Below are 13,179 nucleotides of genomic sequence, written 5' to 3'. Positions count from 1 at the left end.
CAGTTGTATTTGACTCTGAGACCCCATGGACTGCAGCATGCCAGGCTTCCCTGTCCATCACCAACTCCCGGAGTTTACTTAAACTCATGTTCATCGAGTTGGTGATGCCATCCAACCATCTCATCCTCTGTTGTCCCCTTCTCCTCTTGTCTTCAATCCTTCCCAGTATCAGGGTCTTTTCAAATGAGTCAGTTCTTCACATCAGGTGGCCAAAGTACTGGAGTTTCAGCATCAGTCCTTCCAATGAATATTCAGGACTTATTTCCTTTAGGATGGGCTGGTTTGATATCCTTATAGTCCAAAGGACTCTCAAGAGTCTTCTTCAGTACCACAGTTCAAAAGCATCAATTCTTTGGCGCTCAGCTTTCTTTTATGTTCCAACTCTCACATCCATACAGGACTGGAAAAACTGGAAAAACCATACTGGAAAAACCATAGGTTTGACTACATGGACCTTTGTTGGCAAAGTAATGTCTTTGCTTTTTAATATGCTGTCTAGGTTGGTCATAGCTTCTTTTCCCAGGAGCAAGAATCTTTTAATTTCACGGCTGCAGTCGCCATCTGCGGTGATTTGTCTCACTGTTTCCATTGTTTCCCTATCATTTGCCATGAAGTGATGGGACTGGATGCCATGATCTTAGTTTTCTGAATGTTGAGTTTTAAGCCAACAAAAGCTTTAAATGGGTGAATTTTAAAACTCTACCAACAATGACATTCATACAAAAATTGGGTGATATTATGTATACTTTTATACTGAAATAAGTGTTTTAAACTTGCAAAAAAGGTTTTGTTTTCATTGTAACTTAATTTTCAAAGCTTCCAACTTATATCATTTTGCCACTGTAATCTCTATGTAATGAAATTATCATATTGTTAAGCAATTACAAGTATGATGTCAAGCAATGGGAAATGTTTTGAAAGGTAATTATTGTGCATGGGTATAGGGTAATTTTCAATTATATTCTTGGATAGCACACAGTTTGTTTTTCTCCCAAATGCTAAATTGCTCTATTTAAAGACTGGCTACAGAAACTCTAAAAGGACAAATTAAGAAATAAAATCATTCTCTGCTACCAGACCAAAAGCATCTGGACAGGGGTCTAAATTATGTTTTTATTCTTCTTCACATAATAAAGCCATTACTAGTGAACTAAAATTGCCTTTCAGATAATAATATATTTACAAACTTTCAGCTTCATCCACTTTGAAGTCAGTTAACAGCAATAACAGAAGGAAAACCAATGGCGCCAGACCAAACACAGCAATATTAGCTGCCCTCCCCTTGGTTAGATCAATGTGAGCAAATAATCCCTCTAGCTCACCTTCTGAAAGTCAATTAATATAAATGCTTAATTATCTATATTTGAGGCATTTTAACTGTAGATAATAGAAAACCTATATGCACAAGCTCAGTCTTCAAGCTTGAAAATAAATGATGTGACACCAGTTTATCAGGTTTAAAATCTCACAGTGAGGACATTATACTTGATTTTCGATTTTCTGACGCTGCCATCTAGAATTTTTTTTTTTACAAGTTAATGCATTTTCTCTCTTATAGATTTTGAGAACTGATTGACTATTTTTATGTGCATACCAATACACTATGGTTTAGACAATTCAACGGTGGGGGATCACCACTGGGAACAGGCAGCCTTAGGATCAATAAAGATGACATTTTAGATACTATTCTGCTGAGGACCAGGTGCTGGCAAACGCTTCCATCAACTTCTATAATAGTAGGGCAGAATTAACTTTCACTAAAACTCAAGAAAGTGAACTGTTGCGATCTGCTTCTCAGCAAACATGTGCCCTCAAATGAGAGAAAGGTAAATGGCCAAAAATGCGATAAAAAGATGGAAAGGTACTTTCTTCTATTAGCAAGCTGTATTGTCTTTTTGGGAAGGCAAATGATATGCTAACATTATAGTTCAGGTTTCATTTGGGAAATAAGTACATCACTCCTTTTGTAAAATCTGGTGGCTATATTTTACTTGGAACATGCCATTTAAAACAACCAGTTGAAAAATTTGGATGATTACTTAGGAGTTCTTGCAATTTCATTCCTTCTAGGTAGTCTCTACTTATAAACGTGATTCAAATGTGAACTTGTGTATCAGAGCATCATGTTGTCACCTTAAACTTACATAATGTGCCATGTCAATTATATAATAATAAAGCTGGGGAAAATCTCACAAAACAGTGCAAATCTCATATGCACTTGTAAATGTGTGGCCTACCACTCTGAATGCTTTTTGTTGCACGTGAAGGAAGGTCCCTAGTCAGACTATTGAGCTCTGAAGCCTACAAATCCCATAAAAGTCTCCAGTGCCTGATTTCAGACAAGGTGGCAGCACTGCAGACAGGTGGAAATGCATCCCAATTCCAGCAATGGAATTGAGGACCACACCCTGGGTCAAGACCCTTCTGTTGTACACTTGGGGAACAAGTAGGTGTGGGTGGTTCTGGAAGAGGGACAGAACCTCAGACACCCATTGGTGTGTTCACTTCTCTACTAGAGGGTTCACGTCCAGTGTGCCACAAAAGAAGACATTTCTTTGTATAGTGTCTCCCCCTCTCTAATCACAGGAAAATGCGACAGAGCACTGGGTACAAAGCAGGCACTTAATTAATGCTGGCTTCTATTACTACTCTGATTGCCAATATTGCTTTTTTTGGCAGAGGGTGGGTGGGGGGAAGTTCTCCTTTGCATTTTAAATAAATCTTCAAGATACATGGAGGATCCAAAGAGTATACCAAGTCATCCTCCTGTTTCCCATAGGCAGAAGATTCACTCATTCTACTCATCAAGCATTTATGGAGCATTTACCGTGTCCTATGGGTTCCCTGGTGGTTTAGATGGTAAAGAATTTGCCTGCAGTGCAGGAGACCCAGGTTCAACCCCTGGACTGGGAAGTTCCCCTGGAGAAGGAAATGGCAACACACTCCAATATTCTTGCCTGGAGAATTCCATGGACAGAAGAGCCTGGTGGGCTACAGTAATTGGGACCACAAAGAGTTGGACACGACTGAGAAACTAACACATGTGCCATGTCAAACACTGTGGGTACCATGGTTCGATGAAGCAAGATGTCTGGTGAGATAACTAATAAAACAGATTTTGGAAGACTGTTTTTAGATTCAAGGTGTTAGGTAAATGTCAAATAACTTCATGGTGGGAAATAGGACTATGAAAGGATTCCTGTGTTGGACCCAGGACAGGTGGCCATGATCCCCTCTCTCTGGGTAGCTGGGAGGCATCATGAGATTTCTATAAATTATTTACCAGTAATTTGGATATTATATGCATAAAATAAACATGCATGAGTGCTAAGTCGCTTCAGTCATGTCCGACTCTTTGCGACCCTATGAACTGTAGCCCACCAAACTCCTCTGTCCATGGATTCTCCAAACAAGAATACTGAAGTGGGCAGCCATTCCCTTCTCCAGGGGATCTTCCTGACATAGCCTCCTGAGGCTCCTGCATTGCACGCTGATTCTTAACTGCATCTGCTGCCTCTTTGTGACTCATGGAAGACTAATTAATGTTCATAAAGGAACATCTTCTGTGGCTCTGCTGAACAAAAGGTACAAGGATGTTATTTTCATGAGACCCTGGCAACTCTAAAAGGTCTTCACTCAAAATCCACACAAACTGTAAAAAAGGTTTATAGGCCTGAAGAGAGAGGCATTATTATTCCATTTTGGAGCTGGTAAGCATGAATAATTTAAGGGTCATATCTGTAAAGGAACAAATGTCAAAAAGAAATTGACAACTATTTTTCAGGCAGTCTGGTTCATTTTTAAAAGGTCAGTTTGGTAGTTTTCTTGAGTAAGTTCTGAAATCTTAACTTCCCATTTTTAACATTTTCACGGTCTCCAGGAAAACACATTTTTAGGAAGTGTTAAGGGCACCCGTGCCCATGGTGATTGATATTCGGCAAGTGTGTTGTGGCCCAAGAGGAACGGCTGACAGCTGCCTGCTTCTCCATCCAGTCGAATGGCACGGAGCTCAGTGTTATTCCTGCCGGGTTGGTTGCTCTGCTGGGAGCTGGGCTGTTCACTTCATGGCAGAATTCACACACTTGAGACATTCTGGCCAAACAGAAACTGTGGAATTTGTACTGAATAAAAGAAGGGGCTCCGGGGCCTGTATAATGCATGTGTTTACTTCTGTATGGCCTGGGGAAAGTCTTCCAGAGTTTTGTGTTGGTCAGGCCATCTTCCCGTTATGCCACTAGCTGCACAGGTACATCTCAGCCTCTCAATCTCTGATGGACGTGGTGGTTCATCACATAAGTCTCCTGCTTTAAGTCCCAGGGTTCATGTGTAAAAGTGGGTAACAATAGTATCTACATATCTGTAGGCTAATTCTAAGAATTAAAGTGTACATGGAGGCCTGGGTAAAGGAAGGTGAAATAAATGTTTTTGTTATTTTCATCCAAGAAGTCTGAAGATAGAAGAGACTTTTTCCTTGTGAATCAGTCTTCAAAATTACCTTCACGTCCCAGTGTGATGGTTCTGCAGAAAGGCACTGCTGTGGAAGAAACCTGGATCCAAATTCTAACTCTGATTGAGCATTTGACCTTGGGCAAGGTCACACTGAGGGCAATGGACTTCATCAGTGTTTTTAACTGGTTCATTAGGGCCCCATGGCAGGGTTCTGAGACCCTAACTCGCACTCAGTCAGAGAGATTCTACTTGTAACTACTTTACATACTGGGATTTCATATGAGATTTCATTTGACAGAAAGTCTCTTCACTGCTTATACATAAAGAGCCACTGCATATGGTAACCTACAACTGTTTGAACTGCTACAGTGTATGGGTCTAAGTTCAGTACTCTTACTGTTCCATTTTACAGATATACCAAAAAACTGGAACTGGGGGAAACACTGAAAGTTGGGTTTCAATGAACTACCTTGATTTCCTTTCTTTCAAGGTTATTATTACAAGAAATTACCAGTTGGATGACATTTCTCTCCCTCTTTCCTTTCCTGTGTTCTAACGAGAACCCACAGTATCTATTATAATATATACCAGAAATTGCACAGGTACTAGGGATCTGGGGGTGTGTAAACTGATGGTCTCTGCTTTTAAAAACTCTTAGACTACCTGGGAAAAAAGACAAGAAACAACTAAATGAATCATGAGTTACAAACTGTGAAAAGGCAGTGATAAAAAGGCACAGGGTAAAGTGAGAGACAGACTGACTCATAAGATCGTCTAGAGAGGCCTTTGAGAAGGCGGGCCCAGTGACCACCCAGGCCCGTCAGTCCCGCACCCCAGTCATTCTACTCTTCATTCGGACCCTCACTCCCTTGGCCTTGCCCTACATCTGGTCAACACAGTAAATGCACCCCTCGGCGACCCACCCTGCTGGAGACCTGTGACAAGACTGCGTTGGAGGGGGAGGCAGGGCTGCAACACGGGACCAGAGATCTGCCTTTTGTTTTTTCCCTGAAAGAACTTAGCTACTCAGCCCTTGAGGTATTTTCATTTGTTTTCTTGTAGATTAGGAACTCTCAAAAGAAAACTTATTTTTCAATTGCTGGTTTTATATACAGTATTTTTTGATTAGGTAATTTATTTACTTGGTTCTAAACCAAAAGAGGCAGCTGAGAGGAGCAACCCAACGTCCAAGGAGTGGCGGCTGCCCGGCCGCAGGAGGGCTGACAGGAGCTACTCCACGTTCAAGGTCAGGAGGGGTGATCTTGAAGGAGCAGTGGCAGCACTTTGCTGGAGCAGCCGTGAAGAGATACCCCACGTCCAAGGTAAGAGAAACCCAAGTGAGACGGTAGGTATTGTGAGAGGGCATCAGAGGGCAGACACACTGAAACCAGAATCACAGAAAACTAGCCAATCTGATCACATGGACCACAGCCTTGTCTAACTAAATGAAACTAAGCCATGCCGTGTGGGGCTACCCAAGATGGCTGGGTCATGGTGGAGAGGTTGGACCACAGAATGTGGTCCACTGGAGAAGGGAATGGCAAACCACTTTAGTATTCTTGCCTTGAGAACCCCATGAACAGTATGAAAAAGCAAAATGATAGGATACTGGAAGAGAAACTCCCCAGGTCGGTAGGTGCCCAATATGCTACAGGAGATCAGTGGAGAAAGAACTGCAGAAAGAATGAAGGGAAGGAGCCAAAGCAAAAACAACACCCAGTTATGGATGTGACTGGTGATAGAAGCAAGGTTCAATGCTGTAAAGAGCAACATTGCATAGGAACCTGGAATGTTAGGTCCATGAATCAAGGCAAATTGGAAGTGGTCAAACAGGAGATGGCAAGAGCGAACGTCAACATTCTAGGAATCAGCGAACTGATCTGAATTGAAAAAATGGACTGGAATGGGCAAATTTAACTCAGTTGACCATTATATCCCTTAGAAGAAATGGAGCAGCCATCATGGTCAACAAAAGAGTCCGAAATGCAGTACTTGGATGCAATCTCAAAAACGACAGAATGATCTCTGTTCGTTTCCAAGGTAAACCATTCAATATCACGGTGATTAAGGCCTATGCCCCAACCAGTAATGCTGAAAAAGCTGAACGGTTCTATGAAGACCTACAAGACCTTTTAGAACTAACACCCTAAAAAGATGTCCTTTTCATTACAGGGGACTGGAATGCAAAAGTAGGAAGTCAAGAAACACCAGGAGTAACAGGCAAATTTGGCCTTGGAATATGGAATGAAGCAGGGCAAAGGCTAATAGTTTTGCCAAGAGAATGCACTGGTCATAGCAAACACCCTCTTCCAATAACACAAGAGAAGACTCTACACATGGACATCACCAGATGATCAACACTGAAATCAGACTGATTATATTCTTTGCAGCCAAAGATGGAAAAGCTCTATACAGTCAGCAAAAACAAGACTGGGAGCTGACTGTGGCTCACAACATGAACTCCTTATTGCCAAATTCAGACTTAAATTGAAGAAAGTAGGGGAAACCACTAGACCATTCAGGTATGACCTAAATCAAATTCCTTATGATTATACAGTGGAAGTGAGAAATAGATTTAAAGGACTAGATCTGATAGACGGAATGCCTGATGAACTATGGACGGACGTTTGTGACATTGTACAGGAGACAGGAATCAAGACCATCCCCAAGAAAAAGAAATGCAAAAAAGCAAAATGGCTGTCTGAGGAGGCCTTACAAACAGCTGTGAAAAGAAGAGAAGCGAAAAGCAAAGGAGAAAAGGAAAGATATTCCCATTTGAATGCAGAGTTCCAAAGAATAGCAAGGAGAGATAAGAAAGCCTTCCTCAGCAATCAATGCAAAGAAACAGAGGAAAACAATAGAATGGGAAAGACTAGAGATCTCTTCAAGAAAATTAGAGATCCCAAGGGAACATTTCATGAAAATATGGGCTCGATAAAGGACAGAAATGGTATGGACCTAACAGAAGCAGAAGATATTAAGAAGAGGTGGCAAGAATACACAGAAGAACTGTACAAAAAAGATCTTCACGACCAAGATAATCACGATGGTGTGATCACTCACCTAGAGCCAGACATCCTGGAATGTGAAGTCAAATGGGCCTTAGACAGCATCACTATGAACAAAGCTAGTGGAGGTGATGGAATTCCAGTTGAGCTATTTCAAATCCTGAAAGATGATGCTGTGAAAGTGCTGACTCAATATGCCAACAAATGTGGAAAACTCAGCAGTGGCCACAGGACTGGAAAAGGTCAGTTTTCATTCCAATCCCAAAGAAAGGCAATGCCAAAGAATGCTCAAACTACTGCACAATTGCACTCCTCTCACACACTAGTAAAGTAATGCTCAAAATTCTCCAAGCCAGGCTTCAGCAATATGTGAACCGTGAACTTCCAGATGTTCAAGCTGGTTTTAGAAAAGGCAGAGGAACCAGAGATCAAATTGCCAACATCCGCTGGATCACGGAAAAAGCAAGAGTGTTCCAGGAGAACATCTATTTCTGCTTTATTGACTATGCCAAAGCCTTTGACTGTGTGGATCACAATATACTATGGAAAATTCTGAAAGAGATGGGAATACAGACCACCTGACCTGCCTCTTGAGAAACCTGTATACAGGTCAGGAAGCAACAGTTAGAACTGAACATGGAACAACTGACTGGTTCCAAATAGGAAAAGGAGTTCGTCAAGGCTGTATATTGTCACCCTGCTTATTTAAGTTATATGCAGAGTACATCATGAGAAACGCTGGGCTGGAAGAAGCACAGGCTGGAATCAAGATTGCTGGGAGAAATATCAATAACCACAGATATGCAGATGACACCACCCTTATGGCAGAAAGTGAAGAGGAACTAAAAAGCTTCTTGATGAAAGTGAAAGTGGAGAGTGAAAAAGTGGGCTTAAAGCTCAACATTCAGAAAACGAAGATCATGGCATCTGGTCCCATCACTTCATGGGAAATAGATGGGGAAACAGTGGAAACAGTGTCAGACTTTATTTTTCTGGGCTCCAAAATCACTGCAGATGGTGACTGCAGCCATGAAATTAAAAGACGCTTACTCCTTAGAAGGAAAGTTATGACCAACCTAGATAGCATATTCAAAAGCAGAGCTATTACTTTGCCAACAAAGGTCCATCTAGTCAAGGCTATGGTTTTTCCAGTGGTCATGTATGGATGTGAGAGTTGGACTGTGAAGAAAGCTGAGCGCTGAAGCATTGATGCTTTTGAACTGTGGTGTTGGAGAAGACTCTTGAGAGTCCCTTGGACTGCAAGGAGATCCAACCAGTCCATCCTACAGCAGACCAGTCCTGGGTGTTCATTGGAAGGACTGATGCTAAAGCTGAAACTCCAATACTTTGGCCACCTCATGTGAAGAGTTGACTCACTGGAAAAGACCCTGGTGCTGGGAGGGATTGGGGGCAGGAGGAGAAGGGGACGACAGAGGATGAGATGGCTGGATGGCATCATTTACTCGATGCGCATGAGTTTGGAGTTGGTGATGGACAGGGAGGCCTGGCGTGCTGCGATTCATGGGGTCGCAAAGAGTCAGACATGACTGAGCGACTGAAATGAACTGAAACCAAAAAAAAATTAAAAACTGAAAACAGTGGTTGGGCTCTGGGGCCAGGCTGCTTGTATTTCAATCTCAGCTCTGCCAATGACTAACCTTGGGCAAATTATTCAAGGGCTTCCAAGTCTCAGTTTCTCCGGCTGTAAAAATAACAACTGCATATACAAAAATAGTATCTTCTTCATTGTGCTGCTATGAGGACTGATTTTTTTTTTTACATTTTTTACAACTGAAGTATAGTGATTTACAATGCTGTGTTAGTTTCTGGTGTACAGTGATTCAAACATATATATGTATATAAACATATTATATATATATATATATTCTCTTTCAAATTCCTATTATAGTTTATTAGAAGACAATGAATATAATTCCCTGTGCTATACAGTAGGACCTTGTTGTTAATCTATTTTATATACAGTAGTTTTTATATGTTAATCCCAAACTCCTAACTTACCCCCCACCCCACCTTCCCCTTTGGTTAACCATAAGTTTGTTTTCTGTGTCTGTGAGACTGTTTCTGTTTTGTAAATAGTTCATTTGTATCAAATTTTAGATTACACATATAAGTGACAACATACAATACTTGTCTTTCTCTAAAAGACAAAATCAACCACTAAATCAACCACTGAGCACAGTGACTGGCATATATTAAAAGCTGAGTTAATAATTAATAATAAATACCGAGCAACAGGAACCTAGGAAGATTCCCAGACTGCCACACCTGTGTGGCCCCTTCCTTCTGATGATACATACCTGAGGCTTGAGCCCAGTATTTTCCTTTGACAAACATTTTATTAGAACAGACGGAAACAAGTTCAGTGTATGCTATGTTGTTTAAAATGAAGTCAATGACACGTAAAGATTAAGCAAATTAAGAAACACTACTTTTTGATGGTCTTAATTAGCTACAAACTATCTAAGCCTATCAGAAAAGGGAAAGGCTCAGAAATGGAGATCTAGGGTAACAGGGAGAAGGGGTGCCAGATCTGGTTAATAGTGGCCAGAATGTTTCTACAGTCCTCTGAATTTAATGTGTTTCTTTGTCTTCGATGCAAATTTATTTACCTTCAACATAATTAGAGCCCCTGCTGTCAAAACACCACTTTGCAAAGGCAACCTTAAGACATCCTTTCGGCCACTCGTCAGCACCATAGGTCTTCAGTGCCTCTGCTTAAGGACCACATTCTCAGTTCCTGTGGCTTATGCAGGACACTTCACATAACATATTATTTGTTCCCTCACAGCAAGGTCTCCTCCTGACAGCCAAGATTCTGTTTTTCTGTCATAAGTAATTATAAACGTGCACCTCTAAACAGAGTCTCAATTTGAGGGGCATCATCTATTTCAGACAGTAAATCACAGTGACAGTGCCATCACTTGGGCGGCCAAAATGCACAACTCAGATGTATGAGCTCTCACTCTGGATTCTCCGTACCTGAAGAAAAATGGGACGCTCCGCTTTTTCCCTGGGGCAGTTAGGGAAAAAAAGTAAAACTGGCAACTTTGTTAGAGAAATTTATCCCGGTTTCAGTTCCTTTTTTTTTTTTTTTAAGAGACTATAGACAGAGGGCACCCATCTTTACAATCCAACTTGGAAAACGATCTCAGGGAGTCCCACTCTGATGTCTGTCATTCCGATTATGCATTTTAGATCTCTCCCCACCCCTCCCATCTCAAGCCCTCTGATTCCACTAAAGATTCTTTTCTGTTCCTCCTCTACAACACTCCTGACAGTCACGTTCCCTGCTCACAGTCAGAATTTAAATGGTTCATCTTAGAGGCTGTCATCAACAAAGAGAACCCCAGGCAAATTTTCATTCCTGCTTCCTTCAAATTTTTCCATTACTAATACAACCCATTATAACTCCGTGTCAGCCTCTGCTTTAATGAAAAGGCTGTATCTCTCTATTAACAAAAACATGGAATATTTGGTCTACCTTGTAACAGTACTAACAGCTGGCATTTTGTAGGCGTTATTCCAAACGTTTCATATACAGTACACCTCACTGAATCTTCATGAAAAGCTTGCAGGTGGGCACCATCTATTATTAGTCTTATTTTATAAAACTGAAATTCATAAAAGTCACACAGCAGGAATTTCTAGAGCTGGAATTCAGATGAAGGTCAATTTGACACCAAAGCCATGCTCTTATGCTTTAAATTATATTTTGCCCAGGGATTAACCTTCAGGAGAACAAGAACAATTTCTCTTTTAAATTCCTTTTAGTTGCAAAGAACCTATCACCCTATAAAATGAGGCACAGATTACCTCATTTTCAATGCGTGAGTCTAAGTGATTATCATTTAATAAAAATAGTGGAATCTCAAATTTTCTCTATTTATAGTTAATTATTTTTATTTTTTTATGCTTGGCATTTTTCATATTCCCACCTTGAACACTCAAGCTTCCAGAAGAATCCTGATGCCGCTCTGCGGACTCTTGACTGGGAGGAACAATTGGTGGGCTCAGCATATTTAACCAGTCCCTAAAAGGAAAAGAAGAAAAAAATGAACCACATGTTTGTAGTTCCATATATATAGATTTTTACCTTTCCCCTGGATTTTTAACTCCCTGGGGCTTCCACAAAGAAACATTTTTCCTCCTTCATACTTCAGAAAATAAGATATACAGAAATTAATATTCAGTTTTATAAATCTGTAAATACAAAGTCAGTTACTTCACTAACTAGTTGTTCAATAAACATACCATCTTAATGATGACCACAATTCCTTTGAAAAACATAGTATTAATCTTCAACTATAGCACAGCTCCACTCACCTGAGAAACTTATTTAAACGAGTCAGAAGAAATACAGAGATAAAGCTCCTTAGGACCTTTGCATAAGAAAGCCTGACAAAGCCACCAGTCACATGTCATGGATGACAAGAATCCGCTCAGTGATTCAGAAGAGAAGTTAGTTTTGGAGCTGTCTGGACCAGCCATGATGGTGGCAGCTGGTATGCATTTACTCCAGGCATTGGGGCAGGGGAGGGCAAAAGAGGAGAGAGGGCCGTTGGGCCCTTGAGTGGCTCAGTACTTCAGTTCTCCCAGTGTGAATGGGGGCAAAACCACTCCATAAAGCACCTCCCTCTGCCCTCCATTCCCCGTCCCTCTGCCTACAACTTCCAACCTCATTTCCCAGTCTCTTTATTTTCCTTCTTTCCATTCTTCTGTCTCCCTGTTCCTCTAGCAGATACCTGGTGGGGGTGACGCAAGTCAGTGACATTCGGAAGGCATGAATCACTGCGTGTTCTAATTCAAGCCTTTCTCATCTCTAAACTCGCTACTGAGCTTCCTCGTGGGAACAGAGCATGAAAGGGAATGTGAAGGATTTTCCAAAGTGAATTCTGTTTCTTGCATTGATGTTAGCGCTCTGTATCACTGACCTTGTTCTTCTCAAAGGGGACATGTCCTCATGACCCCAAATTTTCTTTCTAAATGTCTGCATTTCCTGCTGTCTTTGTCTACAATGGGAGAGAGTCCCAACAAGAAACTAAGAGGACTGGCTCCCCAGGCCAATCCTGGCCCCATGTTTCCTAAATATAAGAACTTAGCCAAGTCATTTATAACATTGCTAGGCCTTATCTATAAAAAAAGAGATAACTGTTAACTCGTGTTTTTTTTTTTTTTTTTGGTTAAGATTAAATGAAAAAAAAAAAAGGATGAAAAACATTTGGTGTGGATCTGGATATAGAGCTGCACTCAAAAAATTTCAGCTATGACTAATACCATCTTCATTATCAATGGAGTTAACAGAATGGCTTTACCTACAATGATAAGCCGAGGCAAGACTGGATTCTGTTGGAATTAAACCAGCAAAGAACTGTAGAATGATTTCAAGTCTGTACAATAGAGGTTTTCTTTGCAAGTCGTTTACTCTTCTTGTATAAAAAGTATCTTAATGTAAAAATTATCCAGTTCATATTTGTATTATCTTAAGCACTCATCTCACACATTAGTAAGGTCATGCTCAAAATTCTCCAAGCCAGGCTTCAGCAATATGTGAACCGTGAACTTCCTGATGTTCAAGCTGGTTTTAGAAAAGGCAGAGGAACCAGAGATCAAATTGCCAACATCTGCTGGATCGTGGAAAAAGCAAGAGAGTTCCAGAAAAACATCTAGTTCTGCTTTATTGACTATGCCAAAGCCTTTGACT

At 40.9% G+C, this 13,179-nt stretch overlaps 1 protein-coding gene across 3 annotated transcripts in view; it reads right to left on the bottom strand.

The window, feature by feature from the left end:
* The window catches only part of LOC104997073 (chromosome unknown open reading frame, human C3orf67), a 262,189-nt gene that overhangs the window by 4,680 nt on the left and 244,330 nt on the right, over window positions 1-13,179 (bottom strand). For all 3 annotated transcript variants that reach the window (XM_010851543.1, XM_010851545.1, XM_010851544.1), the window contains one exon: window positions 11,414-11,508. In XM_010851543.1, the coding sequence (XP_010849845.1) occupies window positions 11,414-11,508 (95 nt within the window). The remainder of the gene's footprint in view (window positions 1-11,413; window positions 11,509-13,179) is intronic.

This window comes from Bison bison, unplaced genomic scaffold, assembly GCF_000754665.1.
Source record: "Bison bison bison isolate TAMUID 2011002044 unplaced genomic scaffold, Bison_UMD1.0 scf7180017864304, whole genome shotgun sequence".
Classification (NCBI taxonomy): Eukaryota; Metazoa; Chordata; class Mammalia; order Artiodactyla; family Bovidae; genus Bison; species Bison bison.
This window is presented reverse-complemented; position numbering and strand designations above follow the sequence as displayed.